Source organism: Lepidothrix coronata, unplaced genomic scaffold, assembly GCF_001604755.1.
Source record: "Lepidothrix coronata isolate B3197 unplaced genomic scaffold, Lepidothrix_coronata-1.0 Scaffold122, whole genome shotgun sequence".
Taxonomy (NCBI): Eukaryota; Metazoa; Chordata; class Aves; order Passeriformes; family Pipridae; genus Lepidothrix; species Lepidothrix coronata.
Genome location: NW_016690302.1, coordinates 160549 through 182974, shown reverse-complemented (window position 1 = coordinate 182974; position 22426 = coordinate 160549). Strand labels below are relative to the sequence as shown.

The window sequence follows — 22426 nt, the reverse complement described above, 5'->3', positions numbered from 1 at the left end:
GGGTGGGGGGTGTGGGATTTAACGAGGGTGACCGGGGGGCTGGAGCGACTCTCAGGAGGAAAGGCTGAGGGAGCTGGGCCTGTTCAGCCTCCAGAGGAGACGCTGAGAGGGAACCTCCGCAGTGTCTGTCAGGGGCTGCAGGGAGGGGGCAGAGGATGGACCAGGTTCTGCTCGGGGGGGCCCAGCAATGGCACAAGAGAATGGGGCAGAAACTGGTGCCCAGGAAGTTCCACCTGAACATGAGGAAGAACTTCCCTGTGCAGTGACCCAGCTCTGAACAGGCTGCCCAGGGAGGGTGGAGTCCCCCTCACCGGGGATGTTCCAGAGCCGTTTGGACACAACCCTGTGCCATGTGCTCTGGGATGGCCCTGCTGGAGCAGGGAGGTGCAACCAGATGACCCACTGTGGTCCCTTCCACCCTGACCCATCCTGGGATTGTGTGGATGTCACAAAAGCAGGTTTGGTTCTGGTGCTGGTGGGCCCTGGCCTGTGCTCAGCTCGTGCTCCGAGGAGCAGGCCTTGGGAGAAACACATCAAGGTTCTACCAAGAGTAGTTCTCCAACCACATTACACAAAGATCTCCAACAACTGCTGCACAACAGCAAATCAGCCCCAGAGTAGTGGATCCCAGTGCTACAACTTGACTGGCACAGCCAGGTGAATAAAGCACACAGGGATTTGCTACTCACTTCCATTAGAGATGTTTTTAAAAACTGTGGCAACTCATAAAATGAAAACAGAAAAGACCTGAAATTAAGATCACCCTTGAAATGTCACTTTGCATGGAACTTTAAGTAGAGGACTTAAACCACAGAGATTTTAATATCCCTGGGGGCAAGGGAGTTTTTAGTAAGACTTACTTGTTCTTCATGTTACAGAAACAACCAGAACTGGTAAAGCTAGGAAGGGAATTGGCAGCCCCTGCAAATGCACTTAGAGACAATTGCTATTTAACTGCCTCTTTACGAAAACATTCTCCAATATTCAGCCATGCAAGCAGATTTTACGAGCAGAAAGAGACTCTGTTCCACCATTACAATGCTGCTCAGTTGGCTCTGTTCACACTAAGATACCTAAGAACCCTCCTCTGTTCCTTCCACTCCCTACTCCCCAAAAACAGTGGAAGAGACTGAAAACAAACTCAATCCCAAACCTCCCCACAGTCTTTATAAAATAGAGCCCTGTTAAAATGTCATGTTCCTTACCTCTGCACAGCAGCATTACCAGCCAGCAGTGTCAGCATTAGAATCAGCTCTGTCGTCCATCCACCAAGTACTGATACTGTTTCTGATACTCTCTACAAAGACTTTGGGGTAACTCACTGTGGGTATTTAAAACCTGGAGATGTTAGTTTAGCTGTAGAGGTTCAGCTGCAGCACAGAACCCGCTGCCTTTCCCCAGCCCAATCCTGCACTCTGTTTGTACCTTCTGCCTAATGCTATTACTTTCACTCTATAACTTTATGGTGAAGCCACTGACCTCTGATCCCAAAAGTATCCTAACTATTTTTTTTTCCCTTGGAATAAAGCCTTTGTTTAAAAATACACAAACACTGCCAGGTAAACACACTCATTTTCCATATTACCTTGTCCTGTAAGAGTTGAGCTGTGCAGTTCAATTTGTAAGCAAGGTCTAACATAAAAGACAGTCCGGCCTCATTTCCTCCTCTGGACTGCTGGGGTTTGAGTCATATCTACTGAATCTATGACTTTCGTGCTGCCTTTAGAGGTGCCAAGAGGTTCCCCTCATACTCCATTGATATGCTGATTCTGGACTTCAGGCAACTCCAACAAGTGACAAGTTCAGCCTAACTGTGTTTGAGGAAACAGGATAAACTTTCAAAATTATAAAAAAGGCAACATTATGAGTATAATTAGAAAAAAACCAATGTGAATATAATAAAAGTGGCATCAATTAAAATGTTTTTCCTTTTGGAACAAAAAGGGTTTTAATGGTCTTAAAAAACATTTTCTGTACAAAAATTGCTCAATGACCGGTATTTGCCTCCTCGTGGTGACAACACTTCTAACTATTGTTTCCTTCAGCGGCAACTCCCACAGGTCCTGTAACAAGGATTATCTCTTTGGCCAGTGGTGTGTTGAACCCCTGCAAAAGAGTTACACAAACACTTTAACTCCTGCTCTAAATTCACTCAAGACTGAAAACTGAGGATGTTACAATGATTCTATCAAGGGTCCTGATGCAGACAGAGCCCTTACCCCCTCCAGTGCTGCCCTTACCTAGTGTTGCTCTTTTATGACTAAGTAACACACAAGACTCATCTCTTGTAAGCTAAACATTAAGTATCCATTCAGAACAAGAATGTTCATGCTTGGCACTACTGTTATTTGTCTTCCTCCCAAGCCAGGCAGATGTTCTCCCCACCTCCACCTACCTTTGTGGTCAAAGAAAGCAACTCCCACATCCATTAACACAAACTTTTACCTCAGCATTTCAAACCTTCCACCCAGACTTGTCTTTGATTGCATTAATCCTGACTAAGTTTCTCTTTTTTTTTCCTTTTTTTCCCCTTTAAACTGACGTCAAGCCGTGACGCAACCTCTTCCTGCTAAACATGTGCTTCAGCTCCCACAGCAGCAGAGCACAATAGCTGTGCTCTGCCCATGGCTCCAGGGCAGGGGTGTGCAAACACTCCAGCTGGGTCAGAGCAGGCTGACAACACACCTCTCAGCTTTCCCCGCCAGGTAGGACATGCTCCGGTTTCCAGACTGTTGAAGTTTGTTAGCTCCAGCAAATTTCTGCACAGAGAAGAAACAAAACACCAGCACAGTGAGGTTCCTGCCAGACCCAGTGTATCCTGTGAGGTTCATGTGCTGCCAGGTTGTGCCACCCTCACACCACTCCATCCACAGCGTGAGGTTTATGCTTTAGGGCTGCTCTGAGTGCACCTGAGGAAGTGCTGTTCTACTGCTCTGACCTGGACATGTGAGGCACAATACCCCACTGACAACAAATCTTACCCAGCTAGGCAGAAAGACCTGTACAGGCTGTCCCAAATTCACCATTTGGTTTCATTTTTTATCCTGGAACAAGTTTCAACTGACAGGATTGCACAGGAAAATGTTTCCTACTCTATCAGGCATAAACTGGTTCAGCTTCTAAAACACAATTTTTCTGAATGTCTCAGATGCTCCCTGGTAACATTTCCCCTCCAGTTAAATATGCAGGAAGGCAGCATGCACAGGGGAGGCTGAAATGCAAGAAATGGGCTTCAGAACTTAAAATTAACGCTCAAGCACCCAGTGAGTTCACACATGGGCTTCCTGTTACTTCCTGCCTGAAAGCCCATGGACATGACACATCAGCACCAAACTCCATGTGTGAGCACTATGCAGGTATAGATGGGGGGGTTTAGGTACCCAGGTTTGCAGGGGACAGCACAGGAACTGCCCTGAGTTTGTGTTTGATTGTTTTCTTTCTTCTCTTCAATCTCAACTAGCAGTAAGTGAAAAACCTCTGAGCTCAGACTGTTTTCCTGATAACAGTACTTGAGGAGAACACGAGCAACACACAGACCTGAAATGACCTGGAACCACTGGAATGACTGAGATTTTTGAGAGTGCCTTGAATTTGGTACTGGGAATTTGTAGTGGTGTGCTGTGGTCCAAGTGCCATGCCTGTGACGTGTGGAGGTGTAGGTGTGAATAATGTACGAAGAAGTGGGAAACAACAAAGAGTCTGAGGGGCCCCAAGGAAGCTCCTGCTAAATGGGAAGCATGAACTTGTGGCTGGAAGCTGCACCTCAGCACCAAGTGCTGTTAGGGAACACTCTGCACATCCAGAAAAGGTGATCTGTCCTCCCCAGCTTGGTACACACTGTCACCCACATTTCTGTTCCTCTTTTCATGACAGGCCCATACCTTCCCTGTGTAAGCTTGCTTGGCAGGATCAAATTGTGGCGACTGCTTCGATTTGCTGCTTCCTAAAGGAGAGAGGAGAAGCTGTCACTAAAATTCTCCATAAAGAACAGTGCATTCCACAGTGTTCCTCTGATGATATGGAGGTTTTGCTGCAGTCTCCAACACAGTACAACCCAGAACAGTCTCTTAAGGACAGGGGATGCTTTTGAATAGGTGCTTCTTACAAAGGAGTCCAATCCTCTTTGCCTCCTAGTTCCCGAGTCCAATTAAACAGATGACTTTCTCCATGGAGAAAAGAAACAAAACCCAAACCCACAATCCATTTGGCCAATGGTTTCAGGATTTTGTTTCCAAATCAGAAGGGATGCTGAAGCGTACATTCCTCGAGTCAACTTCTTCAAGTGCTTCCCCACTGTACGGTAAGTGCACTGTAACAGTCTGCACTGCCTTGCCACCCACATTCCCACAAGCCTTCTCCAGGCTCAGCTGGAAACGTTTTCCACAGCCTGCAGCACTCTAGCAGGGGATCAGATCTTACCTGCAAACACTTTGAAGTTGGACTTGCTGTAATCAAAGGGGGTAAACTGCTTTGGTGCTTCCAGCTCCTCTGGTTGCTGGGGGGGTTTTGGCCGTTTCTTCTCCTGTGTTGGCAACTCTTCTCCCGTTTCACTTGTGTCTCTTTCCCTCTTCCTATTTGCTTGTTCCTGCTGGGAAAGCAACCCACAGAAGAGAACCAAGGACAAGGTCAGGAGGGGAGAATGAAACACTCCTGCACAGGCACCAGGGTGCAGATGAACTGCCCAGTGGAGCCAGGCCCCAGTGACAGCTCCTGCCTGTGGCAATAACAGTGTGGGGAGAAAGCTCTGTGCTCTTCCTGGGGCCTAAACTGCTTTGTTTTTTTTTCTCCTCACACAGCAGGCACTTCTGAGATAAAAAGCCAAGCTGTCATTTCACAGGATATCAGAGGCTGAGACCTGCTGTGGCCGCACTGGCAGATTTGGGGGAGCCTACGTGGAACAAGTGAGGAGCCTTGGGGGAACAAGTGAGGAGCAGAAGTGCAGCAGTGGAAAAAATTCCCTACTGAGCACATAGAGGGATGTGACAGTGTGCACAGCACAGTTAGTAGGGCCTGTTGTTACACCCAGGGCAGCACCACTGTCCAAACACTGACATTCAGGTGTTCCAGAGTGACAGGGCTCAGGGTTTCACTCTGAACTGCTCTAACAGTCAAGATGGGCACAGTCTGGAAGGAGGGAATTCCATGACATACCATGGCTTGCTGACGAACAGACACAACGTTTTGTGTTGTGTTTTTATGCACCTTCTGTGCCTGGGCACGGGCAGCTATGGAGACAAACAAGCATTACTGTAAAAAGCAGCAGTAAGTTAGCCAGGAGCTTAGAAAAAGCAAGCAAAGCAGCAAGTCTCAAACTAAACATAGTATAAACATTACCAAACTACATAATTTCTCAGGAAATCCATCATCTACAGGAAACAACCTATGTACATTGGGAAAAGGATGCTGGCACACACCCTGAGGAAGGGAGGAATGGCTGTACCTGACTCCTGGGCTCCTTTCTTACTGATTTCATTCTTGGGCTTCTTCTGTACTGGTGCCTGACTCATCAGCTTCCATCGATTGCTGATCTGCAATGAAAAAGTGTTACCTGGAACCACCTTCTTTGAAGTTTTACGGCAAAAGGGAGTTTATAAACCTGCTTCCACGTGCTGGTCTTCATTAAGAGTACAAAAGATCAATTTGGATGGTAAAAGAGATTAAGATCTGCTGCACCAGGTGAAGTAAAACCAAGTGCTTTTAAAGTTCTGAGCTACAAACAGGTCATGAGAACAAAGGCAGATACTTCAGCTGTAGTTGCAGCTTTGACAGACAGTGGAATGTCTCCAGTCCTGGTTCTCCAAAGAATACAAATGCCACAGAAATATGTCAAGTTTCTCAAGAAGAAAAAAAAATACTATATTGCTGAGGTTCCCAAAGCAAAACAAACTACTTGTTTCTTTTGCACCACTTTGCAGGAATTTTTAGCACAAGCCTTACCTCATAAATTTTTGATGATGGGTCAAACTTGGCAGATTGTGAGATATAGGTAGAATTCTCCTCTGGAGGTAGGTACTGTAGAGAGGCAAAAAACCCATTTTGCTTTAAACACAGTACATGACATTTATCTCATTGCTAAAATGCTACTTGTTGTAAATCAGTGAGTTCATATTTGAGAAGCATTCTGCAGATGGAACACCTTGTGGAAAAAGAGAAGTTACTGCAGCTATGCCCAAGAGAAATATTAAAGGAAAACCAACTGAAAAAAGCCCCACAAAACCAAAAAACCTCAACAAACCAACCCTCAACCACACACCAGAAAAAGTTGGTTTGATATTATTTCCTAGTAATTTGCCACTACAAATCTGCAGCAGTATTCTATTGTTCAGCTCACTAACTCTAGCCATAAAGTAGAGATGAAAACGTGATGCAAATTTCAGAAACCTCAAACTTGATTAAAAAAACTAGAGAAAGGTTGTTTATTATGTAGACTTATATCCAAGAGGTATTTAAATGTGTTTTGAAAACAAGTCCACACGTGTCTTTGCAAGAAGAACAACCCCTTGATTCCAGTGAGGAGCAGCTGATGCTCTATCAAGGTCTTAAAGATACACCTGAAAAACCAGCTCAGGACATTCCCTGCACTGGGTATTTTGTGAGTTCCACTACAAATATGTATTGGGAGCTTTTACCATTTTAAATGGATTTTCAAAGGACTCCATTATTAGCTGAGCTTTCCGCTGTGCAGTGGTTAAAGGCCTCTTATTTCCTTCGTCTCCATCACTTTCCTTAAAAGAAGAAGAAAAAAAAAAGAAATATTAACATGAATATTCTCTTGGTTTGGCTACTGCTGTTTCAAGCATGGCTGTTTCTCACTCTGAACCCCCACTGAGAGCAGTGACCCTCCAGAGACATTTAACTTGCTGGCCTTCTAACCCAGCTGTCTGGGCTATGCCACACACCTGACAGGAGTCAGTGCTGTTGCCAGGCACGTCCCTCCTTATTATTTCTTGCAACACTTCCACACAGTTTTATCAGATTATTAAGTCTGTTTTCTAATACTTCAATACTGACACTCACAAACGTGCTGCTTACACTGAATATGCTGACAGTGGTAGTAGCAACAAGACATGCTGGCTCTGGCTGACTATCTTGGATATTTGTTGTCCTCTCACTGTCTGAGAAGAGACAAGCATCTTTCAAAACTGGTGCAGGCTCTGCATGAAAAGGAGACAAAATTTTTATTAGATACTTGTGTATTTTACTGCTCTTCTGTGTAATGAGATTCCTCTGAAAGTTTTTTCAGGGCCATTTATTTCCTCCATGTCAAAGCCCCACCATTGCATTATTAGCACAGCTTTTAGGTTAACTCTAAATTACCCAAGGCAGAGTTGCTCTGAAAATCATCCATAGGAATCCGTGAGCTGTCGTGTGGTCCAAAGAGGGCATTCTCCAGCTTCTGCAGAGGGATTCAAATTACAAACACAATTAATACACTATGAATCTATGGTTTCACATACTGCAGACACTTAAGACAGAAATTCAAACAAAAGGATGAAATTCCTAATGTAGCTCACTTGCCAGACCACTTTGCACCTGGCATCAAAAGACTATCCATGCAAACACCCACTGGTTAATGGAGACGATTTACTTCACACACAAGAGGAGAATGAACGACTCAGCCTTATAAACTCATCTGAAACCTCTCTTCTTACAGCTCAGTCAATATATTTTAACACATATGAAACTGTCCAGCAGCCAGAGTGTTTGCTGATACAGCCTTAAGTGCTGCTTTATAGTGGTTTGTAAAACACCAATTTACAGCTGGTAATGTTATGAGTCTAGCACAGAAAACAAACATTAAGCTAAAGCTGAGAGATCTGTAAAAGGGATGAGATAAGCAATTCACTAGAAAGTAGAATTTTGCTACATTTGTTTCCAAGTTTAAGGCTGAAGACATTAGGTAAAAATATCCTGTAAACAGTACCTCAGGGGTGGGTAGAGATGCTCTCTTCTTGGCAGTTGAAGTAATCTCCGACTAGAATGGGAGAGAAAAGTAAGTTACTTAAATGTACCTGCCCTGTTTCTTCTAGGCTGCCTCCTTATCAATGTTTTCAACACATTCATTACAAGCTAGCAGGTTAATAAAATTACTTTCTTCTCCTGTAGTGTTTGCACTTGGCTATATATTTAAACACCTTGCACAGAAAGGACACACTCTTGCTCACAAGTGTTTTTGTTTCACTACAGGAGGAAAGCTGTACTAATATCAACATGCTGATGATGCATTTCAACTAATGAAGCTCTTGCAGCCAGGGCTGTTTTTGTTTGCCTCGCCACAGCTGTAAAAGATTTATGAGTCTGTTTACACGGCCAAAAAATTCCACAAGGTGCAGTTCTTCCTCACGCAGGCAAACGAGACGTGCAGTGTAAGACAGACAACTGCACCCTGCTCAAGCAGTGTCTGCTCCTTTGCTGCTCCAGTTCTGCAGGGAACCACCAAACAGCACACAGGGAAGGAGCTGCAGCGGATCTTTCTGCTCTGCCACAGAGCATCACATTCAGCGTCCAAAAAGCAAACTTCAGCACACACATCATCCCAGGCCACCACTCAGCTCCAGTCCCCGGCTTAGGGAAAGCCAGTGATGAGTCTCCTGTGTGGTACCAGCTACTCCTACCTTGACAAGAGGCATCTCCCGGGCCTGCTGAACGAGCAGATGCAATTCATTAATCTGCTGGCGAACGAGGGGTGGGACGGGATTACAGCAGGCAATGATGCCCTGGGGTTCTCTAAAGAGAGAGGAGGAAAATTCAGTGTGCTGTATTTATGGCCAATATGTCAGGTATTTGCATTCCAAGGATGTGCAATGGGATATAACCATGGTCCTGACTGTGACAGAGCAAGACAAGTCAGATTAATATGTCAGAGTTTATTCTCTGTGATAAAATTCTTCTGTATCAGTTTGTGCAGACAAGGAGAAGCCATTAAGTCAGCTCCCCTCTCATTTAGCTTTTCTGTGATCTGACTCTCCTCATCATCATTTCATTCAGTATTCACCTATGAAAGCTGAGCCCAGCAGTGGGCCTACCTTTAAAGATGCATTTTTATTACTCTCAAGTATGGATGTTAGATGATGAGTGCTAAGTGGTCAAGGAAAATGTTGTGTAAATTGGGTATTTCAAGGGATCTGCCCCTTGCCCTTCCCAACCCTCTAGGAAGTGCAAAAAAGCTCAAATAAATGCTATGGGGGAACTCATCCCTCTCTTGTTCTGTAATAGTGTGGGAATCTCGGGAATTTGTGACATAGAACAATGCAAAGGAATGTGGTTTATTAGGGGAATAAAGTCAGAGATGTATCCCAGAGGTCTGGAGCCTTCCCAAGGAGTATTGCTATTTATTTCTCTTCCAAACTGAACAACTATAGAGAAAAGCAGTACTGGCAGCTGGAAGGAAATCAGAAATCATTACACACTAGGAAGGAACTTGCTAGATATTAAAATCAAATAAGACTCCTTCAGGGTGAACAGAACTTACTTGGGCAGCTCCTCTGAGATCTTCAACAGCATATGATTTGGGAGCACATATCTACAACACAAAGAGGCGGTGTGAACGTAACAGAATGTTAAAAACACTTAAAAATACCTCCAAAGTGCACAACTCTGCCCCAATTACAAGGTCGGAGAAGATGACATCAGTTAAAAAGAAAAGGAATTAAGTAGGACTGATCTAGGTACCTGTAAGAATTTACTGCTAATGTAACAGGACTTCTGAGTAACAAGCAGCCTGAGGCAGTACAGTGAGTTCTACAAAGTGGTTCCATCTCAGGGGTGGAAGGGGCACAATCCAAGAGATTTATTGAAGTATTAAGCCAGTGTCCATAACAAAAGACCTCCTACCCTGTGCTCTCATCCTCTTGACGTGCTATCTTGTCCCTCCATGCGAACAGCAACCTAAATGCTGCCAGCTGCTGGGTGTCAAGGTGTTTTTTCTGCCTCCTGTAGAGCTCAAGGTAGGATTCATCTGTGAAGAGGGGCTTGATGTATTTCTGGACAGAAAAAAAAGAAACACTCGTGATCAGTATTGGATTTGTGCTTTCTAGTTTGCCTTGCTCCACTGAGACAGAGAATCTCACACAGACATCACGGGACTGAATGCACTCTGGTACAATGTGTCTTGAGCTTTTATCCTAAATGATTGCTAGGAACCTATTCCTTAAAAACATACATCTCATCCATTTTTAGGGGAAAACCACACTCATCAACTCCAGGAGGAGCTTCAGTATTTTCAGGCTTCTCTATATTACACAAGGCCTATTTTCATAGACAGTATTTTCCAGGCACAACGTAATTGTCTCATAAGGCAACTCCAGCGAGGCTTTGAACTTCTAGGAACATCCAGAAGAACTGGAAATGTAACATCTCTCTTGGAAAAGACACACCTGAATGCAGTGTGAGGCCAAGGAGTGCTAACATTCAAGAAACAGCAGGAAGGCACCTGAATCCAAGGATTTTAGCTAGTGAAACAAGTGACTGCACGTGACTGAGGCAGAGTTTATACAGCTCATTTCAGATACACAAAGAGGAAAACAACCAGTGTTTATGTAAGAGAGTAGAACAGGCAAAGGACCTTCTGTCCCAAGCCCATACCCTGATCCAGGTAATGCATCCAGGTGAAGCTTTACCTTCAGGCAGATGTCCCTGCTGCGCTGCCACACAACCTGCAGCTGCGTGGGCTGCTCGTTCCCTCTCTCCCACAGCGACTCCCTCATTTTGTCATAGATGTAGAGCAAGTAGTGAGTGTCATCACGGGCATACTGCATCATTTCTTCTGGCAAAGGGCTAGAAAAAGAGCCACAATTACACTAACACGTTTCAATTGTCCCACCAAACTGCCACTTTCCTCTTGCAAGGCATATTAGTGCAAACTGGACACAAGACACGCCAAGAATTAACATGGGAATTCCTCTGTTTCCTTGCTGAAGGATTTGTTGGGCCACAGCAGGAACATGCTGTGCCCTCTCCAATTCATATGGCATCCTGTTCACAGTCCTGCCAGAGAGCAGGACTGCCCTGCAGCTGAGTCAGATGGCAGAACTGCTTGCTGTGGTATTTGTCATAACTCTGCTGCCTCTGCAGAGCCTACATAAAGTAGATTTAGGATCTCTGTGGTGTGTAGGGTACACCTGCACAGCCCAAGCTCCCTGCTCCAACAGCACCTTGTACAGGTGACAGTGTTTTCGTGGGGGCTCTGGGGGAGCAAATATAGACTGACTCCATAACACTGCAGTGGTTAAGCACTGTTCTACACTCAAATTTAAGGCACAGCCAAGGTGAATGCTGTGCTCATTCACTTTGAGACTAACCTATAACTATGGGTCTTGCAACTAGAAGCTCTAGCAGTGCAAACAAGGAGAAAGAGCTACCTGGCAGCTCCAGCCCATTTAGGGGTCAGTTTTTACCGTATCCTCCAGTCAGCCAGCTGGTACTTCTTGTCAGCATCTACACTGCAATACAGCTTTAGCAGGTGTTCCAAAGAATGCCTGCCAAGATTGAGGAGCCGAGCAGCTTGGTGAGTATCAAACACGTTCACCAAGTACAGACCAAAGTCTCTCTGCAGCCATTCCACGTCTGAATCAGCACCATGAAGGACCTTGAAAAGCAAAACAAGTTGGGAATGATACAAAGAACATTTCTACTCCAGGCTGGCGGTGCTGTGCTTTCATATTCATGTGTCTAGGACCAGATTTCTTTTCTCTGTCCTTTACTGTTAAGTACAGAACTACTAAAGGAGTGCAACTGGCAAGTAGTTCACCACTTACATCAAGGAAAGAGGTCCATGAACAAATGACAGTGAGAGCAGAGCCAAGTGTGATTTTAAGTATAATAAAACTTAAACTAAACCAATAATGATAATAAAAAAGGGAATTGTGGTGAGTTTGGCAGCTGACCTTCACAATGGCAGGGTCTGTGAAGGTCTCATTGAGGATGTTCAGGTCGCTGCGCAGCTCCAGGGCATCAATAATGAAATCTTCTGTTCGAGTGGAAATCTGCATCAGACATGTCAAGCCCAGGAAGCTCCTGTAGGAATGGTGCTGAAAGTGGGGAAGAGAGGTGTAAACTAGGATTCATTACAGAAGTAATGCCATTAAACAAACAGCAGCCCAAATGAAGGAAGGAAAGGACTTCTTTAAGAAAAAAGACAACTGGATAATCAAACTTTCTCTTTGCAGTCATTAAGATGACATAAAAAAACCATGAGATGAACTGAAAGAAGATCAAATTCAGCTAGAAGTGGGCAGCCAGTCCAATGACTGGAAAACTTATAGTATTGACACTATTTAATTCAACTTTATAGATAATATCTGATGGATCAGGGTCATGAACTGTTTTCTCATGTCAAAAAGTACAAAAAAAAAGAGAAAATGACAAAACAGACTAGAAGAATATAATGGTCTCCTAGGTCCTAAAAGTACACGTGTATTAAGCAGAAAGGCAATTTGATTACCTCCAAATCCAGGGCAAACTCTTTACAGTTCATAAGCTTTTCATTCAGTTCTACCAGCTCATCCAGTGTGGTGATAAAGTGACAGGGTGTTTCCTCCATGGGCCTGTACATCTGGCAGAGCACATGAATTAGGCATGGTATGTTCTCTGCCAACTCCCACCCCCACCTCCACCCTCAGATCTGAAATTTGTCAAGTATGGCTGTAAATGTGCTGCAGCTGCAGCTGCAAATTAAAGTGGGCACCAACCTGGAGTTCTGGTTTCTTGAGAACTCCATCTGGTGGAGAGAAATGCTCTAGTTCATACTGGTAAGGGTGAGCAAACCTGTGGAAATTAGGAAGATAAGCACAGGCTAAATCCCAGGCACCTCTATGAGGCCAGAGCACAGAGACTTTGACACCTATGGCAGTTTCCCTCTCCGGCAGAAATGCTGTCTGTTATTAAGCACAGGTTTAATGTAACTGCAGAGGTCTAAAGCAAATCACACACACTGCAGTGTGGGCACAAACACATGCAGAGCTGTTACACAGGGCGAGCACCAGCGTGGTGGGAGCACACGGGCACAGGTCCACCCGTGGGGCTCCCAGCACCTCGCTGCCAGGTTCATTTCTTACATGTCTTGCTCAGTTTGCTGCGTCCTCTGCTGATGTATGAAGTCTGCCAAGGCAGCTGGCACGTCCAAGTCCTCAGGGCGCTCCTTTCGCTGCCGTCCACTTTTTGTGAGGGCTGAACAACCAATATGGAATAACTGGACTGGGTCCCCCACATCACACCTTCTCAGCCTACTACTCTCTCCCCTCCACCCACCACGAGATCCTATTAAAACCACAAAGCATCAAAAATCTTAACAATTTAGAGCTGAAGCTTTTGCTGTCAGCATCTTGAATGACAACTCAGTTACCAGGTTGCTGTTAAGCAAGACACAAGGTGGTTCTGCTCAAAAGCTTGGAAGGAGATTGAAAAATCTTCAGTTATTAAAAGTACAGTGGCATCAGTGGAGATTATGGATGAACCCTCAGCAGCAGAATGTTACCAAAATAGGGTGTTACACAGTGGCTCTGGTAAATCACCCAAAGGAAAGGTGGGTCTCCCCACACACCTCACTCATTTGAAAGAACATCTGTAAAGCCAACTAGACTGGTCAAGACTTCTGAGGCAAAAGTGACTCTCATGTATGTTCAGTGGTGGTAAAGAGCACAATATCTGCTTGGGACAGATTATCTGCTGTATACCAACAAGAAGATGCTGTATGTTGATCTACTCTTACATTAGACAAGTAAACAGAGTCACAGAGCTCACTACACCCAAATGCTCAACATCTCCCCTTAGGTGTTTTTACAGTCAATGATTTCTCCTCTAGATTGTGAGGACCAGGTTTGCGTCACATACTCTCAACAGGTCACCCAAGTAAAATAATCTCCTTACCTTCAGGCAAAGGTTTCAGAGCATTTGGCTTGATAAAAAGTTTAGGGACAAAGGGAGTGTTGGAGTTGTCAATCTTTTCCCGAAACTTAAGCTGCGGTCGAGAGATATTCTTGGCATGAAGCAGTCGGAAGGTTTCAGACTGAGTTCTCTTGTGGAATTCTCCTGCCTGTTTAAAAAACCACAGGTAAAACTCACATGACTTAACAGACATTCAGAGTTTCTCCTACTCAGCCTGACCCAACATTCAGAGAAACAAAGTTATACCCCACGCTCAAAACTGAGTCACTTTTTCTCAGCAAGTCCAGCACTGAGGAACGAGAGTTCTCTGAATCAGGATCCTGAATCCATATGAATAAGCACAGGAAGGGCTGTTGTGTACATGACACTGAAATGGCAAGTGAAAGCACAGAGAATCCAGAATCAAGTCTGAATGGACAAGAAAAGGGAAAAAAGAGGGAGGGACTCAGAATGTGTGAAAAAAACATGAGAGAATATTTAACTACTGAACTCCACTGGAGAATTAGTAGTGCCAAGGCTGGGAGAAGAGCTGAGCTAACACAGCAAGCTGAGCACAGGGGCCTCACCTTACGGTTCCAGCTGGAAACGATCATCTGTGGGGGCTGTAACCCAGCTGGCAGGACTGGCTGCTGGTTTCTGTTCACTCCGGATGCCTCATCCAATAAAATACTCTAAAACCCAGAAAAGCAACGTGAAACACCTGCTAAATTACCACACTCAGCCACTTTGGTCAGATCCAGTAAAGAAAGTCACATAGGTAGGTACCTCCACTGCCATTTCCCCCAAATTCTGCACAACACAAGACAGACAATGTGGGAGGAGCATGCTGGCCATCAAGGGTGGGAAGAGTTTCCTCAGAGAAGCAGCTCTAAAATGTACAGACCTGTTCTCAGGTTGTGAGGGTTTCATGCCAAACTGTATTTAGTTTCCTCACAAGTCACATATTGCAGTCCCTCCCTCTGGCCCATAACCCACCTGCCTCAGCTGCTGGGAGCTCTGGCCCAGCACACGGAGAGGGTTTTAAAATAAGGGGAAACACCAGACTGAGGAAACACCAACTGTAACTGTGAAAGCACTACCTCTGAAACTCTTGCAATGAAAAAAAAGAAGTTATGGGAACCGAACAGTTTATAAGAACCACATCCAGAAATAATTTGCTTACCACTCTTTCAAGAATGACGTCGTTGGAGTCAACCAGCATATCGAATTTATCTTCCAGCCCTGTCACTTTGCTGGACTCTTTCAGGAGGCTCCGGCAGCCGTGGTACTGCATCACCTGGCTCATGCTTGCAAGAGAACAGCACAGCTGTCAGCAATCTGTGAGCAGGCAATCTCAATCCTAAAACATCCAGCTTTCTTCAACTTTCTGCACTTCAAAGTTTGAAAATAAATCAAACCGTAGATATCATCACATGAGCAGTGAATAGGAGAAGCACCTATGCAGTATTAAGTGCCAGAATTAATTTCTCACAAACCACACCACGACTTTTAAAACGGACTAATTTGTTTGGAGTCAGCTGCTCCCCTCTGCCACAGCTCTTCATGGCGATCAGTACGAAAGGCCCTCTTTAAGCTTGTCACAGGGCTAGAAAAGCAGCTAAAATCAGCTGTGAAATAAAACACTGTTTTACCTACAGCAAAGCATGGAGTTCCCAGAGGAGGGGGCTGCCTGCTGGGGGCATGGGGAGGGGCAGCAGGCCCTTACCAGCGGAGCAGGCGGTCTCCCTGCGTGTCGCAGTAGGCGCGGAAACCGGGGAAGCTGCGGTAGAAATCGTACTCGTCGCCAGGCTGGGGGAGCCCGTTGGATGCCTTTGTTGCAGCCACCACCGTGCCCAGGGCGTACTGTGCAAGAACACCACGTTATCAGCATTTTGTTCCTGTTTGCCCAGCATACCCTGTGAGAGAAATGCGTCCTGCCTGGCTGGTTGGAGCTGCGTGGCTCTATTGTGTGGTATCGCGGGGCTTTTCACCAAGAGTAAGTTTGCGTGGACTATTTGGAGAACTTAAGATAATTAAAGTCTAAGAACAGGATCTGTAACTCAGTCTAACATTACAGATATGACCTGAAGTTGTCAGTGCAGGGTTACGTGGGATCTCAAGAACAGGTTCTTCCCCCAGAGGGTGGTCGGGCACTGACCAGGCTCCCCAGGGCAGTGGGCACAGCACCAAGGCTGCCAGAGCTCAAAGGAGCGTTTGGACAACGCTCTGAGGGACAGGGTGGGATTGTTGGGGTGTCTGTGCAAGGCCAGGAGTTGGACTGCATGGTCTTTGTGAGTCCCTTCAAACTCAGTATATTCTGTGACTCTAAATCAGCAGGAACGTAGATAATGACTTCATTATTTTAACAAAAAAAAACTCCAAATGCTGCAACGCTTCCTTCTTGGGAACAGGCAGACGTTCCCTCTCTAGAAGCAGCACCGTGCACACGTGAAACACACCGGGACTGACGCTGCGATCTGTAACGCCAGGTGAAGTAATGCCCGTGCCACATGCTCTCCCGAAGGTCCCCAGGAATTCACTCCTATCACCCCAGGTGGGTGATAGGACTATGGCCCGAGCCAGGCGGTAACAGGCCCCGACGCACCGCTCGGTCCCCGCACCCGCAGGACCGGCCCGCACCCTCCCTCCCGCGCAGGGGGACTCCCCATAGGTGTCACCATTCGGGCAGGGGTCTCCCCGCAGCCCCCGCAGGGCCGGACTACAGCTCCCGGCATGGCCCGAGCGCACGCGCACGCCGGGGGCGGTGGCGGCCGTCCCGCTCCCCCCCGGGCTCCCCCAACGCACCTTGACGAAGGCATCGGGGCTGTCGAAGCCGGGCAGGGTCGGCATGGCGCTGGCTGCCCCGCTGTCCGCGGGTGGCCCGGCGCCGCCCGCCTGCCCCGCCGGGCTCCCCTCACGCACGGCGGCCGCCATGTTGATGCGCGAAGCTGTCGCGAGAACTGGGCGCTCTCGCGAGAGCGCGGCGTCGGTGGCGGGGGAGAGCGGCGGGGAGGGGCCGGTGGCGCCCCCCAGCGGCGGGACGGGACCAGCCCCCGCTGCTTCCCCTCAAGGCCCTTCCTCACCCTCACTGCCCTCCTTTGGACACTCTAAAAGCTTCATAACTTTCTTATATTGTGGTGCTCAGTCCCCTTGACAGCCACACCAGTGCCTGGAAAGGAGCCAGGGACAATACCACCCAAATTCCTGACTGCCACCTCCTTGTTTCCCATTTTTGAGGTGCAGCACCTGGAGGAGCCCAGGGAACTCTGCTCAACACCCCACGCTGTCCCTCGAGCTGTGGCTGTGACCCTGAGACCCAGCACGCTGATGTTCTTACTGCACGGATGGCATCACATCTCCTGGAGACAAAAATTTAGGGGTTCTACAGTCAAGTTTCTGTTATATAAGCGACAGATTTCATTCAGTCTTGGTAATTTTGCTTCCAGTTGCCATCAGAAGGGAAATAAAGCCTGAACTGATGCACAAAAAGACAAGTCAATGGCAATAGACACCTTAAAAGAAAAAAAAAAGAATCTCAATCTACTTCCCTCTCTCTGCCTAAAAAATATTTTTGAATAAACAGGAACACAGCCAAAGTCTTTACATTTCGGTGTAATTTATTGGCACAAAAATATTCAAATACAACATGGCATCTAAACATGGCTACTCTGTTGTATTTTGTGCATTGTTTTTAATATGTTTAATTCATAAATCATAACTTTATCTTCACCCTCACGTTTAATAACCATTATTTTCTGTTTCAAGTTATGACCAGTTCTCCCCCCCCATCTGCCTCCTAGGCCAAGCCCTAACTTTCCCTAGTTATTTCCCAACACTGCTTTTTAACCCAGACACTGTGGGAAGCTCCCAAGTGGTATTTATTTGTACCCTGCATCCAGTTTGCCACGGATCACTCTGCACAGAGGCACCGACTTCGCTCAGCTCAAGGTCTTCAAACCTTGATACCCTGATCTAATCCGAAACATGACTCCTGCACTAATGTAATGAGCAGATAGACAATTTCCAATTTTGGGGCAAGAATCAAGTTTGAAAACAAGGTACAGGATGAAACAATGGTAAAATTCTGCTTCTCTTTCCAGTTATCCAGCTCACCCCCAAACATAAATGAAACCTCCTGCACAAGTGCATTGAGCTCATTGCAGCCACATTGACAGGAATGACCAGGGCAATAATTCATCTGCAAGTGACTTAGTTACATTGCAAAGTAAGTCAAAACCCGTATATAGTTATTTTCAATGGATCACCAGTTCCCCAAAGACCAAGTGGAACCATAGACATCTGTGGTACAATCAGTCTTCACTGTCCTGGAAACCCAAATCAAGTGTTGTGTTTCAGACAGCTTGGTTTTGTTTTTTTTTTCCAACAGCAGCTATACATTGGCTTAAACCAACTTTTAATATACAATAACTCTTTTCATTTACATTTAAAAATATTTGACAAAGGCTGTATTTCAGTCCAAGGTTCAGTTTGTGTTTGTAGAAGAGCAAGTTTGGAGTGCAAAAGCCTCCAGAATAAAAGGCTGTGGATACTTTGGAATCTTCCGTTACCAGAAAGGACACCTAAAGAAAATAAAAATATTGTAATAATGCTGACTTGTATGGAGTTTCACAAAGGCAACACTGAGAAGGACTGAGATTCCATACTAATTAGGCACTATTTTAGCTTAGGGAAAATTGCCAGGTGATCCCCCCAATACTTCTTTCCTGCTAAAGTTTAAAAACAACAGAGATCTAGTCTGTCCAGCATCGTTCAAAGTTAGCTAACCTTCAAAATGACAGTAAAAATAAGTAAAATAAATAACACTTCTTCACTGTAATTGTGACCAGCACATTCCTCATTGCAAACACTTAAAATGTTCAAAAATCCCTGTCACTCCCTATAAAAGAGCTTTCCTAGAGGACTGTCTATGGCATTGCTGTCATGACTGCAAAATCTACCAGAGCAGATGCAGGATGTTCCAAGGCTCCTACAAATAACTAACCACACAGTTAGATTATTCCAGAAGAGTTTTGCCAGCTCAGCTGAGTGACAGACTCACCATCCAATGTAGCACTGGCACAGGTTCTCATGAGAAGTCGCTTGTTTGATGAGCAGTTCCACTTGTGTGGGGACATCGAGAGTTTCATCATGAGAAAAGTCCCGACCTGTGAAAAAACACATCAGTGAAGTCACAAATCCTGCTTCTAATCCCTTCAGATACATTATTTGGCAGGTGGGGGGCAGTTTCTTATAAATTATAAGAGTGTAAAATTTTGCAACTAAATGCTGCAAACTATAAAGCCAGGACAGTGGAAATTCAGCTTCCACTGAACAAGCTAAGACAAGCAAGTCTGTGCAGTTACAAACACCTCTGTACTTTTCAAATCAGGCTTATTTCAATCTAAATGCAGGCACCAGTCCTTGAGTGTTAGACAAGAACAGGCAAATGGCCTCGTCCACTTAATCAGAACACGTTAATCCTTGAATCAGAAATTCAAGGATTAACACAAAATACAAAAACTAAGGGTAGTGCTGATCCCTCTCATCAGATTTTATGTTTATTTTATATAACACAAAAACATGCTCACCAGTGAGCTTATCTCGAACCCTGTTGATGATCTGAATTGCCTTCTTATTTAGAGCTTCTGGTTTCACCAGACCATCTCCTACTGAAAGACAGAAACAGGAAAGAGAATTAGGACTTCACCTGAACAATAAAAGCATTTGTACTGCTGTTAGATGTGCCCTGTCCAAATGCCATTTTGAGAGCAAACCTAGATACATTTTCTATCACCTTTTTGTTGGGAGTTGAGAACACAGGTAATTATATTCCTCATTTATGCTGACAAGGAACTGCATCTGTCCCAACTCATGTAATGGCATTTGGATCATGACGAAATTTTCTGATCTAAGAACAATTTCTGCATTAGTATAGAAACAACAAAGAAACTTACTGAAGGAATGGATGGATTCAGGCACTGTGGTCCCAGTTTTTTTATGGGATGTCTCACCCAGTTCCACACTGTCCAACATTTCTATTGAAAAAAAAAACAAAACACAAAAACATAAATGTGAAGTTGAAAAGCAGCTAAAATATTCTTCCAGAAACATCAACAAAACTGTTAATCATCTCATTTGAAAAGCATAATTGTGACATCCACCATCTTCCCTACTCACCCACTGACTGACTGGCTGAGTAGGAGTCTGTCCTTGTTCGTGAGCGCTTATTGCCCTTTGTATTTGCTGCAAGAAAAGGAGTTGAAAGGCATGAACTGGAGTTTCAGTGTTTCAGAGCAAATCTGTCAACAAACAATATAGATTTCCCTGCCTTTCTTCTCCAGATTTGATGCCACATGAAAATAATTTCAATCTCCCGATCTCTGTTGCAATTTCACATTAAAATCCTCAAAGCTGCACCGAGAAATAGCACATGGAAATGAACAATTTCATCAGATTGTTTTCAGACAGACATTGAATTTCAAGCTTCTGGATTTCTTGTATGAAATCAGAGCGATTCCTCTCTTGCTGCCAGTGTTTTCTCAGAGTCACTTACTGTCCATCAGCCTCCAGTTCAATAAGGGATCGTACACAAAGGCTTCCAGCACAGCCATGACACTGTCCTTGTGTTCCCGCAGCACTTCCATCACCGTGTGACAGGTGATCCTGTAGTTGCCATCGAGGCCTGTCACCTGGGGAGGAGAAAGAGGTGAGTCCACCACTGCTTCGTTCACTGTGCAACTCCAACCCCAACATTCAGGGAGCAAGAAGTGGCTTTGAACTGGAACTCACTGTGGTTACAGAAAATGCACCTGAAATATTAACACCTCTGGTTCTTAAGGTGTGGAGAAGTTTAGCCAGTACAGAAAATAGAGGAAAAACTGGGAATTGGGTGCCATTTTCCTCAGGAACAATCCCCTTCATATTAAAGAGGGGATGCTTACCTCCATAGCATTTGTCAGCATCCTTGTTAACCTAAATGGAATCTTCTCAGGGAACTTTTCTCTTGTCATTGCAACCTAAACAAATTATGATGGAGAATTAGTCAATTAATAGCTAATTTAGTCTTTAAAAGTTACTAAGTATTGGGATCTTTTTGGTACAATCTTGAAGACTTTATTCCAAATAGGAAAAAAGTCACAGTTTTATGCTCCTCAGTTTCCACAAATTTTTGGGAGAAGCTAGATAAGTAACTTGATAGCAAAGGGAAAACTCAGCACACGCCCAGCTGCTACTGTCAGGTAACACAGACTGCCTGTCAGCAGCCTAAATTGCTCCAAGAAATTTCAGGGAAGTGATGCCAGCACTTCTTTGCTTGTTCCAGTGGTCAACTAATCCCCAAGACACGCCTCTGAGATAAAGTACCTATTATTTTCATCTTGCCTGTAGGTAAAGCAAAGCTCAAAAGAGCCAAAGGGCTTGCCCAGGATCAGACTCCAAGGTCAGTTTGTCCTGGCTTATAGATTAATTGCTGTTCTACCAGAAAATGTGAAATGTTACAGAAAATTTGATGTCCAGCTACAAAGATTTACCTCAAAGCAGTCCCCGAAGTCGATATGCAGGATCTTTCCACTCAGTCTGTCTAACATCAGATTGGAGGGGTGCCTTTGATGAAGGAGTGGGAGAAAAAAACAGGGTGACAGACCATTCTAAAAACCCAAAGTAAATCACAGCAGTTCCAGTCTGAAATGATATTTATCTTCCTGAGCAAGAACAGCCAGTGACAGCTTTCTTGTCTGAGATCTTCAATCTCAGGATGAACAGAAAAGCTTCCTGACAGTGCATCTATCACATTATTTTTGTAATTACCTCTCAGGCGTTAGAGATCTTCTCACCTTGGAAGATAAACAATCTCTTAGACCAGAACAATCAGTACATTTCTCGGACAGGAACATTTACTTTTCAGTTAGGATAAATTTTTCCACTTGTTTTACGCTTTTTCGTTTTATTCAGTATAGAAAAATGAAATGCACTATGCTACAGGTGAAATAATACAAATTGGTTTACAATCAAAAGAGAAGAAAATCAATCCAGACTAGGAAAACCACAGGGCTGTATTCATGCTGTCTTCTTCCAATTTTGTTTTAATTCAATTTTCAAAGGTTCATAATTTCATTATAAAGACCTCTAAGTTCAGGAGTAAGAGCTTTTGTTATGAAAACACGTGAGGCTTTAGCTGTTTTTGCATTACAGCCTTTAAATCTAAAATACATTGTCTTCAAAACTATTTCTGAAGTTATAGAATGGGTGGAGAAAGACTTCCCACTCTGTGAGTGAAAGGACATATTGGGGCTTTCAGTATTAGGACTTGTGGTCCTTGATGTAGTTCTGTGGGTATTCATCTCAAAAAGGAAGAAAGTCTTATCAGTACTCAAGATACACAAGCCCTGCATCTCCTGCCTGCAGTGCTGAAAATAACAGCAGCACATTTAGGACCTGAAAGATGGTATCACTACAACTCAGCAGTAACCACAATGGAAGATGTTGTCACAAGAACAGATCCCAGGAATGAATCGATAAGCCTTCACAGCCTGTGCTTTTAAATAAAAGAAACCTTTATACTTCA

The 22426-nt window shown here is 44.7% G+C and overlaps 2 protein-coding genes across 4 annotated transcripts in view; both read right to left on the bottom strand.

Moving 5' to 3' along the window:
- Positions 1–1713: 1713 nt before the first annotated feature.
- Positions 1714–16797, bottom strand: EXOSC10 (exosome component 10). Of its 2 annotated transcripts, none has more exons than XM_017825839.1 (25): positions 16669–16797; positions 15590–15726; positions 15047–15170; positions 14451–14555; positions 13867–14032; positions 13056–13167; positions 12690–12765; positions 12443–12553; positions 11886–12029; positions 11397–11587; positions 10620–10776; positions 9835–9983; positions 9473–9523; positions 8616–8727; positions 7925–7975; positions 7318–7396; positions 7033–7154; positions 6630–6725; positions 5938–6012; positions 5441–5528; positions 5152–5225; positions 4420–4588; positions 3882–3943; positions 2686–2759; positions 1714–2106 (listed from the first exon to the last, which is right to left on the bottom strand). In XM_017825839.1, exons 1-25 carry the CDS (start codon positions 16795–16797, stop codon positions 2076–2078), a joined length of 2685 nt encoding a protein of 894 aa, XP_017681328.1. In that variant the 3' UTR covers positions 1714–2075. The 2 variants fall into 2 exon arrangements, with proteins under 2 accessions (XP_017681328.1, XP_017681329.1); XM_017825840.1 differs by having other exon boundaries at positions 4420–4585; positions 16669–16776.
- Positions 16798–17462: 665 nt separating this feature from the next.
- MTOR (mechanistic target of rapamycin) overlaps positions 17463–22426 on the bottom strand; it is a 62591-nt gene continuing 57627 nt past the window's right edge. For both annotated transcript variants that reach the window (XM_017825795.1, XM_017825796.1), the window contains 8 exons: positions 21393–21465; positions 20805–20879; positions 20417–20552; positions 20041–20106; positions 19818–19898; positions 19452–19532; positions 18923–19028; positions 17463–18443 (listed from right to left, as the gene is read on the bottom strand). In XM_017825795.1, the coding sequence (XP_017681284.1) occupies positions 18428–18443; positions 18923–19028; positions 19452–19532; positions 19818–19898; positions 20041–20106; positions 20417–20552; positions 20805–20879; positions 21393–21465 (634 nt within the window). In that variant the 3' untranslated portion in view covers positions 17463–18427. The remainder of the gene's footprint in view (positions 18444–18922; positions 19029–19451; positions 19533–19817; positions 19899–20040; positions 20107–20416; positions 20553–20804; positions 20880–21392; positions 21466–22426) is intronic.